This window comes from Paroedura picta, chromosome 11, assembly GCF_049243985.1.
Source record: "Paroedura picta isolate Pp20150507F chromosome 11, Ppicta_v3.0, whole genome shotgun sequence".
Lineage (NCBI taxonomy): Eukaryota > Metazoa > Chordata > Lepidosauria > Squamata > Gekkonidae > Paroedura > Paroedura picta.
The window spans coordinates 65,081,071-65,101,249 of NC_135379.1; the positions used below are offsets into that span (position 1 = coordinate 65,081,071).

General features: G+C 49.1%; 1 protein-coding gene across 3 annotated transcripts in view; it reads left to right on the plus strand.

The window, feature by feature from the left end:
* Positions 1-10,619, plus strand: part of GLIPR2 (GLI pathogenesis related 2) — a 35,209-nt gene extending 24,590 nt beyond the window's left edge. For all 3 annotated transcript variants that reach the window (XM_077303728.1, XM_077303725.1, XM_077303727.1), the window contains exons 4-6: positions 1,753-1,856; positions 5,623-5,700; positions 10,198-10,619. In XM_077303728.1, coding sequence (XP_077159843.1) covers positions 1,753-1,856; positions 5,623-5,700; positions 10,198-10,358 — 343 coding nt within the window. In that variant the 3' untranslated portion in view covers positions 10,359-10,619. The remainder of the gene's footprint in view (positions 1-1,752; positions 1,857-5,622; positions 5,701-10,197) is intronic.
* Positions 10,620-20,179: the final 9,560 nt, after the last annotated feature.

Sequence of the window (20,179 nt, forward strand, 5' to 3'; positions counted from 1 at the left end):
CACACCGGGCCTGGTCTTTGTGGCGTGGCGAAGGCTTTCGCCCCCCCCCCCAGGCGCGGCGCTGTGAAAGGATCAGGCCCGGTGTGTACATAACAATACTTCAGAGCCAGAGAAAAGGTAAAGATGGCCTTCTGGTGCCATCTTCTGGAACAGGGTTGGTAGCATACGACAATCTTAATCTTGATGGTAGTTTTTATAAAACTGATTTTGGGAGAGAGAATGATATTAAAAGTTTATGACTTGTTAGGATTTCCTCAGAAGTTTATCGCCATCAACAGAATTTCTTGGTGGTTCCGTTGGTGCTGGAGGGGAGGAGATCCTTTTCAATCTCATATTTTTTATCCTGCCCTTTCTCCAGGGAGCTCGGGTATCCACCATGCCTAAGGTTTATCTCAATTTGGGCTTACATATGCTAAACTGGCTTAGAAAAACTAACATGAGGATTAACCAAAAAAACCAAAGTCCTTTAAAAAATAGATTCTTGCTGGAAAATGTGTGGTTTTGTGATTGTGTAATTGGGGGCGGCGTAAAAACTAATTCATTTTCTATCTCTAGTTAATAAGGAAAGTTGCCGAGCCTATAGTTTAATGCTGCTGGAGATGCTAATGGGTTGGATCCAAGTAACATTTTTACTCAGACTCAGCAAGTTCCCGCCGGTAAAACCGTCCATATCCCATGTGGCTTTTAAACCTGCAAAGCCTTTTTCATGGCAAAAAAGGACCCCTTTTTTATCAGTACAAATGTCAGTTGGATCCAAGGCAGTCTTTTGAATGTGCAAGAATAGTGATATGGCAGCTTTATTCCTTTTGTGTAGGTCACCTTGGAAAAACAACTTAAAGGATTATGTGCAGTATAAATACAAATAAATGTGAGAACTACAGAAGGGTAATAGGATATCCTACTATTGGTTAAGTTTCCAGTGACCATTTCCACACCAGGAATTTGGCCCGACTCAGCGCTCATTGCGGATTGGGCCAAATCCCTGCTTTTGGATGATATTGGTGCCAGTCCAGGGCCGTCCCAGGTCTCACCTGACGCAGGCTCTCATTTGTCTAGCGTCAAGGAAACATGGATCTGCATTCCCTTTTCTGCCCCAGGCATCAGTGGGGCCGTTGTCCGGCCTGGGCCGTGTGGCTACAGAAGAATTGGGATGTCCTGGCCTGGCTCCTTCCCACCCGCGCCCGAGTACAGCATCCTGGAAGAGACCAAAAAATACATAGTGCAGTTGAGCCGCCTGGGGCATTTCTTTTAATGGTTAAGAATGCGGTATTGTGTTGGTTCGCAATACCACAGTCTAAAAAAAAAGTTTTTTTTTTAAGGCCCACCCCACAGCACAGCGGAACCTTGCTGCCCCAGCTGCTGTGTGGGGGCACAAATCCAGGGCGGGCAGGATTCAGCGGGCCAAATGCTCCCCCATGCAGATAAATAAAATCAAATAAGTAAAAAATAAACTGAGGGAATATTTGAGGAACCTTAACAGATAATTCCTGTGAAAGAGCTTTGCTGTTCTCATTTCTGCTGTGGCTGCTCTCATTCTTCTATGTGCAAATGCAAAATGTTTGAGAACTCCAGAAGACATTCCCCTGGTTTGCTGCTCTTGGGTATAACGGACCTCTTATTTTCTCTCTTCTACAGCACAGTGTTGTAAACTCTCCACCTAGAATCATCTGTCCAAATGCTTTTTTCATAATCACAAAGCTAAATATTGTCTGCTTATTTTTCCATAATGGAATTACAATTGTTTTAATATAGGTATTCAGAAGCACTTGCTAGCACGAGAATCCTCAAGCATAGTTCAGAATCTAGTAATGGGAAATATGGAGAAAATTTAGCATGGGCTTCGTACGATCAGTCAGGTAAGCTGGGTTGTTAATGGAGACACTTCTAAGGCATTCCTCAAATATTTCATGCTTCTTGAAAAATGAAAAGTTAATGCACTATATTTACAATCAAAACCATTGGTAGAATTTTGTTGGGTTTCTGATTATGTAGGTAGTCTAGCCAATCTCATCAGATGTTCTAAGCTAAACAGGGTCAGACATGGTTAGTTGGCTGTGACTTGACAGTCCTTCCCTCTACCCCCTAGCAGTGCTGATGGCTGGTATACTGCCCTTGGCTCATCCAAGTCTGGTGCCCCCCCTAAGGAGAAGAGGCTGTCCTACGAGATGTCCTTTCACAGGCAATACCCTTCTAGTAGAGACAGGCTACTTCAGAGCAGAGACAGGCTACTTTGGATCATGGAGGAGCCCCTGAAATAATTTTTCAGGGTTGAGGAGCACCAGAAGTAGTGCCAGTTGGCCACGCCTCCCTGCAACACCGCCTGGAAGTGCCATGTCAATGGAAGTGACATCGCCACCCTCGTTAACAGGCAGGCTCAAGGAGGACTGAGGAGGGAGAGACAGGAGGTAGTTTAAAGTGGGGGGCTTTTCGCACGCCTTCAAAATCGCACAATGGCTGCCAATTGAAAACGCTACTGATTTGCCATTATGCACAACGTCGTTGACAATCTGCCACACACCTGAAACCGATCCGCAAAAAGCGCTTCCTTGTAGCGCTTTCAGGGAAATCCCCAAAAGTGGATTCACCCTCCGGAAAGCGCTACACTCCTGCAACCAATCTGCAACACTAGCGGGAAAGTTCTGTGCGTTACCATTGTTGTGGTTTCTACAAAGTCCCTCCCCCTGGCTCTCTCCTCTGATCTTCCGGCGAAGCGATCGCCATTTTTTTTTCTCCGAGCGAGCGAAGTTCAACCCACCAGCAAGCCTGTTTAGAGGCTTCCCCGGCTTCAGTCCCTCCCCAGAGCTGTTTAGTCACTAAGCATTCGCTGGCGAATGCTGGCAAGGGCTCCTGGGAATTGTAGTCCATGGACATCTGGAGGGCCGCAGTTTGACTACCCCTGCACTAAGCACAAACAACAGTGAAGCCCGTTTGCTGATGTATTTTCCCTTTATTTTTTACACTGTTTTCGGCCGAAAATCAGGCCCATGAGGGGGGGGGATTTTTTTTTTTCACTTGGGGGGAGCTTGGCAACGATGAAACGACAGCTCAAACACACCTGCCAGCTGATGGGTCTCTCCGTTGCAAGGAATCAACACATATTCGTTGCAATGGGTGTGTTTAAAAAAAAAAAAACCTTTCTTAAAGGGAAAGGGGCTGTTTGGGAGCATGCTAACGGCTGCCCATTGGCTGCTTGACGGCCAGGGGCGGGACGAGCTCGGCAATAGCGCTTCCTTTCTAGCGATTTTTGCTGAGACCGGAAGCTTGAGGGAAACGATAGAAACGCAACTGGATTCCACTACAAAGTCAGGTATGCATAATGACGAATTGCACTATTTTAAATGGCGATTTTTCGTTCAGCAAACAATTTGCTACAAGGATCCCGGTGCGGAAAGCCCCTGTGAGTAGGTATGTGCAGGCTCCGCCCCCTCCCAGGAGTAGAATCCACAAGAAAACTCATGCTGGGGGTGTGGGGGGAGGGGTTTGTGGCCGAGTCCATTAAGTCAGGAGGAGGAAGGCTGTGGTCCCCCTCTGGAGTTCCTGGTTGGGAATTCCTGCTCCAGAGGAAGGAGTTAATCAGAAAGTGTCTTTTAAGTATGGTGGCGGAAAGTGCTGTGAAGTTGCAGCTGACTTATGGCAATCCCTCAAAGGACTTTCAAGGCAAGAGCCATCCAGAAGTGGCTTGCCATTGCCTACCTCTGCATGGCAACCCTGGGCTTCCTGGGTGGTCTCCCATTCATGTACTCACCCTGCTCAGCTTCCACAGTCTGAGGAGATCGGGCTAGCCTGGGCCATCCTAGACAGTGCCAGAAACAAACACACCTGATTTGCCATTGGCTTTCATCTGTGTAGCAACCCTGGATTTCCTTGGTCGTCTCCCATTCAAGTACCAGTAAGGCTGAATCTGCTTAACTTCAGGGCTCTAATGAGATCAGGCCCTCCAGGAGGTCAGGGTAAATGCATTGTTAAGGGTGTACAACTTTGGTCCACTGAAGCTGAAACGTTTTGATATCCCAGTGTGTGGACAGCAGAATGATTCCAGTTTTATTTAAATTACTAGTAATTAAGCCCGCTGTATGCCGAATACAGCGGGCGCTAGAAACTGACCTTGGGGACCGCCGTCAGTCTGCTGGGGACCGCCGTCAGTCTGCTGGGGACCGGCTCGGGCCGCGCCCGGGCCGCGCCCGCGAGCCGCGCCCGGGCCGCGCCCGCGAGCCGCGCCCGGGCCGCGCCCGGGCCGCGCCCGCGAGCCGCGCCCGGGCCGCGCCCGCGAGCCGCGCCCGGGCCGCGCCCGCGAGCCGCGCCCGGGCCGCGCCCGCGAGCCGCGGCCGCACATCGGGCCGCTTGCTGGCAGGGCCGCTGGTGGACTGTTTCTTCCTGGAACCTTGTTGGCCGGGAGCGGCTGCGAGGACGGCGGAGACCATTGTAAGTTGGGGGCGAGGGGGTGGTGCGCGGGGGCTGCGGCCTGCGTGGGTTCCCTCGGGCGTCAGGCCAGGAGCAACTGCAAGCCGCGCTGCGCGCGGCTCGCAGTTGCTGGGGCTGGGAATCAGAGGGAGCAAAGCGCCTGCCGATTGTTCCCTCCGATTGTCTGTCATGAGGAAGGGTCCAATCCGGACCCTTCCTCATCCCGGACACATCCCGCCCCAGAACGCCTTACTCTTTTATTTAGTCCGTGGCGCCCGTGGCGCCACGGGCGGTGTTCAGATATTGCCTCTGAAATTTTGTCACTCCCTTAATAAAAGGTCATTTATACATCATAAATATTTTAATGCCATACAACCTCCAAAACAGAAGATTAAAAAATACGGCCAAGACTGATGGTGAAAAATCAGGTAAAAATATATTTTCTTACTTAGTTAAGGTTTCTTATGTGTTTCGCCAATAGGTGTCATTAGAGGAATCTGAAATATATACTAATACCACAGAGTTTACATAAATAATTTATATAAATAAGCTATTATATTAAAGATCAAAATCCAGGTTATAAAGGATAAAAACTGCAGGCAGCAGAAAGTAGTTTAAATGCCTCCTGGCCCTTTCACCTCTCCGCTTTCTGCTTGCTGTGAAAAGCCATGGCCAGCAGAAAGCTGGGCTTAAAATGTAAATAACTAACCAACCAATATGAACTGAGTTAGTTCACGAACTGGCCTGTTGGTTTGTGATTTGGTTCTCTGGTTCAGCCACAAACCAAACCCAACTGCAAAAATGTGGCTTGTGCCCCTCCTTAGTGGCGGGAACCTGCCTGCCTTCCAGGCCCTCTGCCTTCTACTTGTGCCCCTAGCAGAGACTGCCTTTTCAAAGAAAGTGTAAGTGTACGGCCCAGCAGGTGAGCTAAGCAGAGCCAGCCTGCCCAGGTAGGCACCTCTTGCCTTGACAGCTCTTTGTGGGACGGCTGTGACTCAGCAGCATGGCCATTAGAAGTCTCAGGTTCTTTATGGCCAAACTTCCTTATTGTTTTACATTTATATTTTGAAACTTCCAGCTTTGTTAAAATGATGTTGTGATAACAGCCCCCCCCCACACGCACACAGATCAAGGTGGAGACAAAAACAGACCAGTAATATATCTTGCAGAGTTCAGTACATGCACTATAATTCCACAGCATAATTCTGTTTTATCTTGCAGGAAAAGAAGTAGCTGACAGATGGTATAGCGAAATAAAAAATTACAACTTTCAGAATCCAGGATTTTCCTCTAACACAGGTGAGTGAGGGCCCTGCATTGCTTGTTTGCTGACTGACACTAGAGAAGGGAACATTTATCTTCTCATCCCATTTCAAAATCAGCATTTACAAACTCATTTCATAGTAAAGGGATTGTTGTTGTTGTTGTTGTTGTTATGTGCGAAGTCGTGTCCGACCCATCGCGACCCCATGGACAATGATCCTCCAGGCCTTCCTGTCCTCTACCATTCCCCGGAGTCCATTTAAGTTTGCACCTACTGCTTCAGTGACTCCATCCAGCCACCTCATTCTCTGTCACCCCCTTCTTCTTTTGCCCTCGATCGCTCCCAGCATTAGGCTCTTCTCCAGGGAGTCCTTCCTTCTCATGAGGTGGCCAAAGTATTTGAGTTTCATCTTCAGGATCTGGCCTTCTAAGGAGCAGTCAGGGCTGATCTCCTCTAGGACTGACCGGTTTGTTTGCCTTGTAGTCCAAGGGACTCGCAAGAGTCTTCTCCAGCACCAGAGTTCAAAAGCCTCAATTCTTTGACGCTTGGCCTTCCTTATGGTCCAACTTTCTCAGCCATACATTGCAACTGGGAATACCATAGCCTTGACTAGACGCACTTTTGTTGGCAGGGTGATGTCTCTGCTTTTTAGGATGCTGTCTAGATTTGCCATAGCTTTCCTCCCCAGGAGCAAGCGTCTTTTAATTTCTTTGCTGCAGTCCCCATCTGCAGTGATCTTGGAGCCCAAGAAAATAAAATCTGTCACTACCTCCATTTGCCAGGAATTAAGAGAGCTGGATGCCTTGATGTTGAGTTTCAAGCCAACTTTTGTAGTTCCTCTTTGCTTTCTGCCATTAGAGTCCTTTCGGCTTTGGCCCAGTCACTTCATTCATTCTGGCGCTACTCGCACTAGCCGTCTGCTCATCCCCAGTAGCATAGTGGACACCTTCCGACCCGAGGGGCTCATCTTCCGGCGTCATATCATTTTGCCTTTTGGAACTGTCCATAGAGTTTTCATGGCAAAGATACTGGAGTGGTTTGCCATTTCCTTCTCCAGTGGATCACCTTTTGTCAGAGCTCTCTGCTATGACCGTCTTGGGTGGCCCTGGGGTGGCCCTGTCCGTCTTGGGTGGCCCTGCACGGCATAACTCATAGCTTGACTGAGTAATGGGATAGAGGACAAAAAGCATGCTGCTGAAACTTTGACAGGAAATTGAGTATGGATGGCAGTACTTGTGACTCATGAGAGCATAAGGAAGCTAAGAATACAATTTTTATATCTTCCTCTTTCTAACACTGTAACTTATAAAAGTGTTGATTTATGCATGGCTTCCAGGAAAAAGTGGATACCTTAAGTCAGGGGTAGTCAAACTGCGGCCCTCCAGATGTCCAGACAGCATTTCTGCCTGTTCTGTTTTTATTCTGCCTCTCCCTCCAAGCAGCTGAAGCCAAGTGGACGGAGCAGCTGCCACAGCACCAGCCGACTATGCTTTGTCAAATGGCAACCATGAGTGGGGATGTCGAGCAGGTTCACAAAGTGGCCATTAGCTGGGGAGGGAGGGGGGTCTGGCACATGGATCGGGAGGCGACCGGGCTGTCTTGCACCAGCCACTCCGAGGGGAAGGACCTTCAAGCCTCAGGAGCAAAAAGGGGTACTGATGTCACCGCTGCACATCTGAACAGCCACAGAGCTGGGAGGCAGAGGAAGTGTTAAGGCAGGTGGGGGGGGCATCGACCTCCCTTCTCCTCCCCCCCTGTTCTCAGCCTGTGGGGGAAATGCAAAAGGGGTGGGAACTTGGGAATCTGGGAAAGGCAGATTCAGACCGCCACCCCCCCCACAAACACATACACACACACACATTCCTGACCCAAAAACCTGTCACCTGGGGCCAGTTGCTTGCCCACCTCACAGGGTTGGTGGTGGAGGGATGGGGCACTGGTATGCCTCCTCGTGATCCTCAGTGGTAGGGTGGGAAAGAGAGGAAACAAAGAGAAAGAGGCAGATCCTAGCTGTGCTCAGCTGCTGAGACTGGGCATATGGGGATGCTGCTGAAAAGTTACCTTATTTACTTGCAAGGATGTGTACTCATCTCCTAAAAGTGCTATATATTTAAAAAGTAGCTAATTTGGATGGAAATGTAAGATTCCTGTCTTTTAGGATATCCGTTGGGGGGAAAAATCATAATCATTTTTGAGAAAGTGACTACCTTGCTGGATCAGGGGAATGCCATGGACATAGTTTATCTGGATTTCAGTAAAGCGTTTGATAAGGTTCCACATGATATTCTTGTTCACAAGTTGGTAAAATGCGGTATGGATCCTAATTCTGTCAGGTGGATCAATAACTGGTTGACAAATCGTACCCAGAGGGTACTTGTTAATGGTTCAGCATCTTAGTGACCAGTGGAGTACCCCAAGGATCTGACCTGGGGCCTGTGTTGTTCAACATATTTATAAATTATTTGGATGAGGGATTAGAGGGGATACTTATTAAATTTGCAGATGATACTAAACTGGGAGGGGTAGCAAACACAACCAAAGACACCAACAGAATACAGGATGATCTTGATAGGCTCGAGATGTGGGCCTAAAATGAATAAAATGAAGTTCAATAGGGACAAATGTAAAGTTCTGCATTTAGGTAGGAAAAACCAAATACACCAATATAAGATGGGGGAGACTTGTCTTGGCAGTAGCATGTGTGAAAAGGATCTAGGTCTTAGTAGACCTAGATCTTAGTAGGTGATGGTACCGCTTGACTCTGCTCTGGTTCGGCCTCACTTGGAGAACTGTGTTCAGTTTTGGACACCCCAGTTAAGAGGGATGTAGACAAACTGGAACATGTCCAAAGGAGGGCAACAAAGATGGTGAGGGGTTTGGAGACCAAGATGTATGAAGAAAGGTTGGGGGAGCTTGGTCTGTTTAGCCTAGAGAGGAGACGGCTGAGAGGGGATTTGATAACCATCTTCAAGTATTTAAAAGGGGGATGGATGGAGCAGAATTGTTGAATGAATGGGATGAAATTAATTCAAAAGAAATTCTGTCTAAACATCTAGAAGGAGTTCCTGACAGAGTGGTTTCTCAGTGAAACAGGCTTCCTCGGGAGGAGGTGTGTTCTCCATCTTTGGAAATTTTTAAGCAGAGGCTTGATAGCCATCTGACAGAGAGGCTGATTCTGTGTAGGCAAAGGGGTGTCAGGTTACAGTAGATAAGCGATTGGGATGTTAGTGTCCTGCATAGTGCAGGGGGTTGGACTAGATGACCCATGAGGTCCCTTCCAACTCTATTATTCTCCAGCCTTCCTTTTTGTCTTGCTACCCTGTGTGGTGGCAGTAGCAAAGTGTAAGAATCCAGTACCACCCTTGCCCAAAGGGGCCATTGATGCACGCTGTTTCAGTTAAGGCTTTTTTTAGGCTGGGGACCGGCAGGGCAACCTACCCACCCACGCATGCACAACCGCGCATGCGCGACCATGCATCACGCACATGCGCGACAGCGCATCATGTACATGCGCAACCAAAAACACACATGCGCGACGCATGCATGAAAGTGCAGTGCATGTGCGAGTTCGCCCGCACGTGGCGCATGCGCGCATGCGCGGGTGCGGCCACGCATGCGCGATGTGTGGGCGCGGCCCTGATTCCCTCTCCCCCCCTCCTGCAGTAAGAAGCTTCCCGGGCCGCAAGCTTGCGGCCTGGGAAGTTTTTTACTGCGGGGGAGGGGCAGGGAGAGGGAGCTGCGGCCCGGCGCCATGACCTTCGCAGCCCGGCACCGGGCCGCGGCCCGCAGGTTGGGGACCACTGAGTTAAGGCACCCAGTTGAACAGGGGGAAAACCCCTTACTCTAGGAATAAGGGGAATAGCAGAAACGCAGATCCACTCCACGCATTCTACTCCCACTTGACTGGAGCGAGGGTGGGCTTTTATACCCCTACACAAACAATGGCACAAAGAACTTTTCCTTATGCGTGTGCACACTGCATTGTGTTCTGTCCCCCAGGCTAACTTGTGCATGTCAGCAAGCAAGCAGAGAGTGAATGCAGCTTGAAGAATCTCTACTTCCTATTTCAAAGAACTCACCCAGTGCGAAACTGGCCAGTAAGGAGAGACCAACCATGCAGCACTCACTAAAAAGAGGAGGTTTCAGTGCTGCCACACTGTCTGGTTTTCCTCATTGGGGTGCAGATTTCATGATTCCCAAGAGGAAACTAGGGGCAGGGCTTGCAGAGGGCAGGCACAACATTTGAAATAACACCCTCACAACTCCACTTCAGTGAAAATGGAAAGTGAACTGTGCATAAAAGTCCATACTGAAGACTCGTTTCTTTCTCTCCTCCTCTTACTTTGTGCTCAACATTTCTTGAAATGTTTCTTTCTCTTTCATTCCAGAAAACTGTCTTTTTAAATCTATAATCCAGAAACGAAAGGAAGGTTGAATTCCTATATTGCCTTGCTTGAAAATGAAACCGTTCAGCCTCTCTGGTTTTACTCAGTCTAACTACTAATATGCTTTGTTTTGGGTTTTCCTTTCAGGACACTTCACAGCGATGGTTTGGAAGAACACCAAGAAGATGGGCGTTGGAAAGGCCACAGCAAGCGACGGCTCCACGTTTGTGGTGGCCAGATACGAGCCGGCTGGCAATATTGTCAATCCTGGTCACTACGAGCAGAACGTTCTTCCCCCCAAGAAATAACTTTGGAGGGGGTGGGAGGGGAGAAAGGACAATCTGAGCAGCTCATGGAAAGCAAAGCTGCGGATCGGGTGAGAGCGGGCTGACCTTTAAGAGAAAGTGAAGTTGAAAGGAATCTCAGGCTTGAAGGTACTTGGAACTTACCACAAAAACAACAGCTTTGATCACATTTAACAAAGAGTCGGTCCTAAGCGGAACCGGCACTCAGGACACATAGCAAGCCCAAATAATGGAATCTGCAAAAATAAATGAATATGGTTTGTAGCACTTTGGATTTATGTATGGCCCCCTTGAGACAGGTGTACACTTTCATTAAAATGTAATAGATTTAAGAGTATGCTTTAATAGATATAGATTAATCCAGTGTGTACTACTAAGGAGTAAATCGTCTGGCTTCAAAAGAGTTTAGTTGCTTAAAAATCTTATTCATTCCCACAGCCCTCCCTTTGGCATGGCACCTCCAAGTATTGTGCTTGTTGCAAAGGCAAGCTAGCAGGGCTGGTACTTGAAAGGGAGACCACCACGGGCAGGTAGGAAAGGGCATCCATCTCTGCCTCTTACGCGCCATGAAAGCCCCTTTTTCGGGTCACCATAAGTCAGCTGCATCCCAATAGCACTTCCCAAACCCTTTTCCGCAACCCCGCTATCAGCTGCTCCAGCGGCCTCCTGCCTCATGGTGCTGTAACGATACACAACATCTGGAATACTCCTGGTGAAGAATGAACTTCTCAATCTGTTCTGCAAAAAGAATAATAATGTACAAAGTTGGCACGAAAAGTTTCCATTTCACTGGAATTCGACAAAAGCCCTGATGCAGATTGCCTGTTTCTGAGTCAGGTTCAAGGTATTGGGATTGACCTTTAAGGCCATATGTGGCTTGGGTCCTGCCTACCTGTGGGACCACTGGCTTGCTTATGCCCCCCGCAGGGCTCTTCGCTCTACAGGTATGAATTTACTGGTTGTCCCAGGCCCTCGGCACGTTCTCCTGGCCTCGACCCGGGCCAGGACCTTTCCAGTAATGGCCCCAACCTGGTGGAATGAGCTCCTGGAAGAGCTAAGGGCCCTGCTGGAATTACCAGCTTTCCAAAGAGCATGCAAGGACGGAGCTCTTTCGCCAGGCGTATGGTTGAGGCCAGGGCAGAACCCCGGGTTTTTAATCTTGGATCCCCAAGATCCGTCAGTCCAAAATTCAAAAATGATTTGAACCAGGAAATTGGCAATTAACCTGCTGAAATCATTTTTCCCACCCTCTTTGGGAGCCCCTAGGATGGGACCCCTTGGTCCAATCGTCTTGAAACTTGCAGGGGAGCTCAGGGAGGGTTGTCTCTGAGGCCCCTGCAAGTTTCAGGAAGATTCCACTTGGGGGCTCCCAAAGAACATTCCCCATAGAAATCTATGGGGAAACATTTTCAAACCAAAGAATCTGACACTCCATTCTATCCAATGGAGCGGATAGGGGCACCCTCTCTGGGAGCCCCTAGGATTGGACCCCTTGGTCCAAACTTCTTGAAACTTGCAGGGGAGTCAGAGAAGACCTTCCTTGAGCTCCCCTAGAAGCGTATTTGGTGTGTGTGAGTGCAGAATTTATGTGTGTGGGGTGGGGGCAATTTAGATTGGGCAGGGCACTGTTCCTGTCTCAGAATTTTAACCTTGGGCGAGCGTTTTCAACCCCGCCACCCAGAACAGACTCAGGGGATGCAGTCACAGCAATTCTGTGCCCACCTTAGTCCTCCTTCAAGAATAGTTCTGGATAGCCAAGAGCCGGCAAGTTGACCTTGAGGAAGACCAATTGCTGGACTCTTTTGGGCGCCAGGCGGGAGCGATACTTGCAGATGGTGCTGCTTGCATGAGAAAATGTCTGCTCGCTCTGGACGCTCGTTGGCGGGCACGAAAGGTAGACATGGGCCAGGCGGGAGAGGGCCGGCCAGACTGAATCATAGAATCATAGAGTTGGAAGGGGCCATACAGGCCATCTAGTCCAATCCCCTGCTCTATGCAGGACCTTTCCCCCAGGGCCCCTAGCCTGACCTTCCTTCTTGCCACTCATGTTCCCTTGGACAAACTGTTTCTACTAATCTAAGAGACAGGGAAATTTGAGGCCCTGCCACTAACTGCCCTCACACCTGTTTCTAAGGAAACCTTGCTGGAAACTTATAAACCCTCCCACCAGCTACCTGTTTAGTTTTCTTAGATAGACCCTAAGCTGACCTGACTTCTATGGAGTTTTCCTGTTCTCTCTAGGGTGTAAACTGCATGGAGCTTTTATTCCAACCCCAGGTCGATTCAGTCCCTGCCCTCTACACAGAATGTGATTTCCGTTTGGATTTGGGGCGATTTAAAATTTCCTTCTGCAGCAAGAAGGATTGATCCGGAGTGACCCTACCTTTATTGTGCGATATCATAGATGCTTTTAATCCTGAATATATTATAAAATTGCATTGTTTTGAATCGGGGCTCTCCTCCGTGGTAGACGACCCGTGATTGGCCACAGGTGGTCATGTGACGGATTTGCCTTAAAGGAGAAGCCCCTAATTTCTCTCAACTTTTGTCGGTCCTGGATTTTTTCCCCCTTCTCTGCCTTTTTCGATCCTCTCCCTCTCCCCTCCAAGAAAAGAAAGAGGCTCCCTGCTTGGCTTCTCCCCCCCTTCAAGAAAAGAAAGAGGCTTGGCTCCCCCCCCCTTCTGAAATACCCTAACCACGTGCAGAAGACTTTCTTGTTTCAATGGGGGGGGGGAAGAGGAAGATCCGAGTTCAAAGCGATCTGAATTCAACAGGATTGACAATGGAATAAACAAAGTAAGTGCAGACTCTGCCTAGGTTTCTTTCTTTTTTAACTTAAGGAACCTGTCTGTGCTGAGCCTGGCTAAGTTTAACTGGCCCTACCTAACCTACAGCAGGGAAGAATTAGAAAAAAGCCTTTTTACATGTTTAAAGTGTTTTAAGCTACCTGAGTGTTACTAGCTAGGAGGGAGGCTGGAGCAGATTTGTGCACCAAGCCCCCACCTGATCTGCTAAGAAGAACCCCTGAACCTGGTGGCCTCTAAATCAATTCCTGTCTCTACCAGGAAAGCTGGCCTTCAATAAGGCACAGCCCCTGCTGGTTTCAAGTTTTTTAAACTATTAAGAAAGTACTATTTAGCCTAGATCCCAATTCACCTTTCTCTTATAAAAATGCAATCCTATCTGGCTACTTAGGAAAGAAACTATCTATTCTAAAAAATTATTAGCACTTTATAATTTTTCCTATGGATTTTACTGCCTATTTACAGAGTTACTCCTAATTGGGCACCCCAAGAAGAATGCAGCAATTCCCCCCAGGAAACAATCTCAAAGAAACCAACCAGCTGCCAGTCAGCCAAGGCACTACCCCAAAGGTGGCAACCGAGAAAAACTGGCCCTGCAAGGCCCTAACAGCTAAACCAAACAAGCCAACCAAAGGCCAACCAAAGAAACAGCTTCAACAAACAAACAACAAGCAGCCACCCAGGGCACTACCCCAAAGGTGGCAACCAAGAAAAACTGGGGGAAAAACACCACAGCAATCAAATGACCCCCCCAAACAACCAGCAACAATACAAATGCAAAATACAAAGCCCCAAACTCTACCTAGCCCCCCAAAATACTTTTAAACAAAACTTAAAAACTACAAACCACAACCAGTAAATTTAAAACACCAAACAAACACAGTAAATTTAAAACAGCAAATTAGTCAGGGCCCCTTGTTGGGTCCTCAGTACTGGCCACAGCCAACACCAGCCCTCTTGTAGGACATGGTGGAGGCACAACTGGGCAGCCTCCAGGCCAACAGCTAACCAAGCAAGGAGGGTGGCTCAGAGCAGGAAGACTTGCCACCCCTGACTAACTTTCCTACTGCCTTGCTCATGGTGAATGTGTGAGGAAGAACAATTGCTCCAGCCGCCATCCCCTGCTTTTTGCCCCAATGAAGTGGGGACAACTGGGTTGGAGGAGGGCTAGGTGATGACTGATGGCCATCATGAAGAAGAAGAGGGGTTTTATACCCCACGTTTGGCCTCCTGCTCTTCCCTCCTTCCCTCCCCTGTTAGGGGCTGGGGGCTGGGCAGGCCACAGGGCTCTTCTCATGGCCACCTGTACCACTTAGTCTGCTCTTGATGAGGTGGGGGAGGTGAGCGAAAGTAGAGCAGTGGTGAGATGCAATCAGCTGTACGGCAGTCAGACAGTAGAGTAGCCACCTCCAGGTGAGGAAATTCCAGGGGATTTGGGAGTGGAATCTGGGGCTGCTGGGTTTGCAGAGGGGATGAGCCTCAGTGGGGTATAATTAGGGTTGCCAGCTCCGGATTGGGAGCTATCTGGACACTTGGGGGTGGAGCTGGGAGTGACCTCAATGGAGTATAATACCGCAGAATCCCCCCTCCGAGGCAGCCATTTTATCTTGGCAGACTGGTCCCCTTAGTCTGGAGAAGAGATATAATTCAAGGGGATCCCCAGGGCCCACCTGGAGGTTGGCACCCCTAGGTATATCATAGAGTCTACCCTCCAAAGGAGCCAGTTCCTCCAAGGGAACTGATCCCTGTCCTCTGGAGATCAACTGTAACTCCAGAAGATCTCCAGGCTCCACCTGGCAACGCTAAGCTTGGGCAATGTCCTTATGGTTCCAGGCTCCCCCCTCCCCCCCCCCCCGTCCCAGAAGAGTGGGGTTGTAGAAAGGGAGCCCTCTTTGGGCCCTTGCAGGCGGCAGCGCAGGCAGCCTCTGGCTAAAGCTAATCCTCTCTTCTCCAGTAGGTGGCACTGTTGCTCTTCTGCTGTGATGGGTGAGCACAGGCTGCTATGGATGGCTTGTAGCCCCTTCTGGGTGGAAAGTATCAGGAAGAAGGCTTGATGCAATGGGGCAATCTTATCTCCTGGTAAAACACTTAAGGAGGAAGCTTCCAACAGGCATTTGGCTGAGACCAGGCACAGCCAACAACATTTGCAACAACACACAGGCCATCTAGTCCAACCCCCTGCTCAACGCAGGATCAGCCCTAAGCATCCTAAAGCATCCAAGAAAAGTGTGTCTCCAACCTTTGCTTGAAGACTGCCAGTGAGGGGGGGCTCACCACCTCCTCAGGCAGCCCCTTCCACTGATGAAGTAGACTCCTAGAATCCTAGAGTGGGAAGGGGCCATGCAGGCCATCCGGTCCCACCCCCTGCTCAACGCAGAATCAGCCTCATAAAATCATAGAATCATAGAATCATAGAGTTGGAAGGGGCCATACAGGCCATCTAGTCCAACCCCCTGCTCAACGCAGGATTAGCCCTAAGCATCCTAAAGCATCCAAGAAAAGTGTGTCTCCAACCTTTGCTTGAAGACTGCCAGTGAGGGGGCGCTCACCACCTCCTTAGGCAGCCTATTCCACTGCTGAACCACTCTGACTGTGAATTTTTTTTCCCTGATATCTAGCCTATGTCGTTGTACTTGAAGTTTAAACCCATTACTGCGTGTCCTCTCCTCTGCAGCCAACGGGAACAGCATCCTGCCCTCCTCCAAATGACAACCTTTCACATACTTAAAGAGGGCTATCATGTTCCCTCTCAACCTCCTTTTCTCCAGGCTGAACATTCCCAAGTCCCTCAACCTATCTTCATAGGGCTTGGTCCCTTGGCCCCTTGTCGCTCATCCTTGTCGCTCTCCTCTGTACCCTTTCAATTTTATCTACGTCCTTCTTGAAGTGAGGCCTCCAGAACTGCACACAGTACTCCAGGTGTGGTCTGACCAGTGCCGTATACAATGGGACTATGACATCTTTTGATTTTGATGTGATGCCCCTGTTGATACAGCCCAAAATGGCATTTGCCTTTTTTACCGCTGCATCACACTGCCTGCTCATGTTTAGTTTACAGAAGAAGAAGAAGAAGAGTTGGTTCTTATATGCCGCTCTTCCCTACCCGAAGGAGGCTCAAAGCGGCTTACAGTCGCCTTCCCATTCCTCTCCCCACAACAGACACCCTGTGAGGTGGGTGAGGCTGAGAGAGCCCTGATATCACTGCCCGGTCAGAACAGTTTTATCAGTGCCGTGGCGAGCCCAAGGTCACCCAGCTGTTTGCATGTGGGGGAGCGCAGAATCGAACCCGGCATGCCAGATTAGAAGTCCGCACTCCTAACCACTACACCAAACTGGCTCTCTAGTCCATAAGTACCCCAAGGTCTCGTTCACACACAGTGCTACCTAGAAGCGTATCCCCCAGCCGGTAGGCATGCTTTTCATTTTTCTGACCCAGATGCAGAATTTTACACTTATCTTTATTAAATTGCATCTTGTTCTCATTTGCCCATTTTTCCATTGTGTTCAGATCTTGTTGAACTCTGTCTCTATCTTCCGGAGTATTTGCCAGTCCTCCCAATTTGGTGTCATCTGCAAACTTGATGAGTAGTTCCTCCACCCCCTCATCTAGATCATTGATAAATATGTTAAAAAGTACCGGGCCAAGCACTGAGCCCTGAGGTACCCCGCAATGTCTTATCTCCACAGAGCCTTTAGAGAACCAGCTGCTTTGGAGGGTGCCCTTACATCGGCTGAGATCCCTCCCTGGCATCCGCCTTCCAGTTTCCAGGAATTCCCCTACCCAGAGCTGGCAATGGCATCATTAAACTACACTTCCCAGGATTCTCTGGGGGCCACCATGACATTTACGCTATTATTGTTTGCAGAGCAGATCCCCCCGACTAACTTGAACTGCAGAGAGTTTCAGGTTGACACTGCCCATGTCCCAAACGATCGTGTTGAACAGCATAAGGCACCTTGCAGATAATGCCTCCACCCCCACCGCAGCGGGCCAAGCCTTCGATTGACGCACTTTCTCTTCCAATAGCCACGGTGATTTTTCAGCGGTCCTTTGAGCCTGTTAATCAACCTCTCCCAGGCTGTCTGGGCAACATTTCCCAGCCATTAGCCTACTGTTACGGACACTGGGCTCCCTCCTGGATTAGCTCCTGCTAATATGCTGGCCCAATTAGTCTAAGCGGACTGGCACACAGAAAGGAAAGGGTTCAGATGGCAGGCTCTTGGCCCAGCACAGCTTAACGCAATAACCGGAAAGGAGGGTGCTAATTCAGAGAGGAGGGTTCCCAATGAAACCCCTCCCCAGACATTTACCTGCTTAACCAAGCGGTGCCTTTGCATTCCGTTCGAGGGAAGGACGTGGAGCTCTTGGGAAAGAACGAGGGGCAGAACAGGAAAAAGGACTTCAGAACGGGCTGGTCTGCTCCGCTGTTTTACTGCCCGCCTCAGTCAGAGCGATGTTCTAGCAAGAGAGGGTGGAATAAAAGTCTAAATCAGGGGTAGTCAAACTGCGGCCCTCCAGATGTCCATGGACTACAATTCCCAGGAGCCCCTGCCAGCGAATGTGTCAGGATTGCTGTTGTATCCTGCCATGAGTTAGCATAAGTCTCTCCATGATTATTTGTTGAACCTTTTTCCCTTGCTTTGTACTTTAGGCCCCAGGCCCATATATTATGCCTGCATGCTTGCTTGAAACGGAAACTATGTTGTGCGCCCTGTTATCTCAGAGAGCTGTGAATTATTTGTCTTTTGAACCTCTTGGCCGGGCCTGCCTTTTGTAACCATAACACCTTATCTTGTCTCCGGAGAAGACCAAGGACGTGCGAATTGTAACACTGTTTTTTATGGCACCTGTTGACTCCTTTCCCCCTCCCTTGGGAACTTTCAAGTTTTAGGCGGGAGAACTGCCTTGATAAAGAAAGGCAAATCTGTTCTCAGGCAGATTTGACTTTTCCAGTTTAGGTGTATGAAGTAACTCTCAATAAACGCTTTCTCTACAAAGAAGCTTGTTGTGAGTTCTTGCAACGCTTGACAGAATGCTGGCAGGGGCTCTTGGGAATTGTAGTCCATGGACATCCGGAGGGCCGCAGTTTGACTACCCCTGGTCTAAATAATAAATAAATAGGGGGAGATGGAGGCACCTGAGAGAACTGTAGACCTCAGAGGGGCAAAAAGTTGTGAAGAAGGCTCAGCCTCAGCCACCCGACTGCAGCCTGTCTCTGCTGGCAGAGTGCAAATATGCAAAAGAGCAGAGCACTGGCTGCAATAAGTAGCTTTGTTGAGAAATGAAACAACTTTGTAGAGAAAGAGAGGAGAGAGAGAGGAAAGTCCCAATAGTCTAATAAATAATAATAATGATAAATAAATAAATAAATAACAATATCATAAAAGTAGCTTTTTGAGAAACACAAAGAAAGGATGACTGAGCAAAGCAAAATGGCCGTACAGTACTTCGGCCAGTGCAGAGCTGGGCTGGCTTCCCTCCTCCCTCAAGGGGGACTCCCTTGCCCTGGGTCCTCACTCCACAGGGATGGGGCTCCACAGGGATGGGGCTCTGTTGATGTTCTTAGGAAGGTCTTGATCTCTCTGCCCTTTTGCTGGCCCTGCAGAGGAACCGGCTGGCCACAGTGTGAGACGGGAGGCTGGACTAGATGGACCATTAGTCGGCTTCAGCAGAGCTCTTCTGAAGTTCTGGTCTGTGAAGGTGAGTGCAGAAGGTGGGGGTTCATGGCTTGCAGGGTTGTGTAAAGGAAGCCATCTGGACTCCCTCTATTTGCAAAGAGTGATTACTCATCTTCATTTGACTGCAGCATTTCTTTGTGTGTTTCTTGCACGCTTCTGAATATAGATTAATTTTCACAACTCTAAGCAGCAAAAACAAGGTGTCCCATTAAATCTAAGCATTTTAAAAAAGAAGTGCTTGCGTCGTATCACTAGGACAGTAGGGCAGCTGAACAATAAAAGGGAATTTGCAAATGTATCGAAGCACAGCCCCTGTCCTGTTGAGTTTGGTTTCATTTATTAGTTGCCTCAACCTCTGTGGAGCCCAGCTTTCCCTCTGCTCCCGTGTGGCAGCTATGTTTACAAATGGCAGGTACTGATGAAATGTTTACAGAAAAGATGGGCTTGTCAATGAGGCAGAGGAGAGGTATTGATCCTTCCTTCTCCCTTTGTCAGCCTGTAACCAGTTTAAGAAATGGCCCGCAGCAATGAAATCCAATCAAACACCCCCGACAACTCCCCCGTCCCGAAACACGGCAGAGGCTTCAATCACAATAAAAGAAAATGAACCACTTATCATATAAATGAGGAGAAGGTAATTAACCGGTTACCGATTTCAACTGGAGAGGAAAAGGACCAAGCCTTTACGCGCCGGACTCTGTGGCTTTCCCAGAGCCCTCAACCTACTAGATTGCCTTGGCTGGTCATGCTCTCGAGTTCCCCAAGCGAAAAGTTGGGGGGGGGGAGAATTTTTAGGGGTGCAGTCTCTTTGAGACGAGAGGGCACTGGAGGTGTAGTTCATTCTTTGTGATTTCTTTTTATTTGTCAGGGTGCTATCAAAGTGTGGAGGAGGCGAAACCTCCCCCCCCCCCAAGCAACCATTCATTCATTTACTATGTCTACGGTTAGGGAGGCCCTGAGCTGGCTGGCCCAGGTGAGCCTGATCTTGCCAGATGTGGGAGGCTAAGCAGGGTCAGCCCTGTGAGTACTGGGAGGGCGGCCGCCAAGGAAGCCCCGGGTGGCTACGCAGAGGCAGGCGATGGCAAACGTCCTCTGCTCATCTCCTACCTTGGAAACCCCATGCGGGGTTGCTATAAGTTGGCTATAACTTGAGAGCAAAAAAGAGAAGGCCACTAGCGCTGAGCGGGAAAATTTCTAGACATTTAGGGGGTGGAGCCTGGGGAGGCCAGGGTTTGGGGAGGGGAGGGACCTCAGCAGGACGCAGTGAGCTAGAGTCACCCGCAGAAGACTCTGCTCAGATGAGCTGTCATGGTGGAGCATAAGGGGAGAAGCAGTTCTATG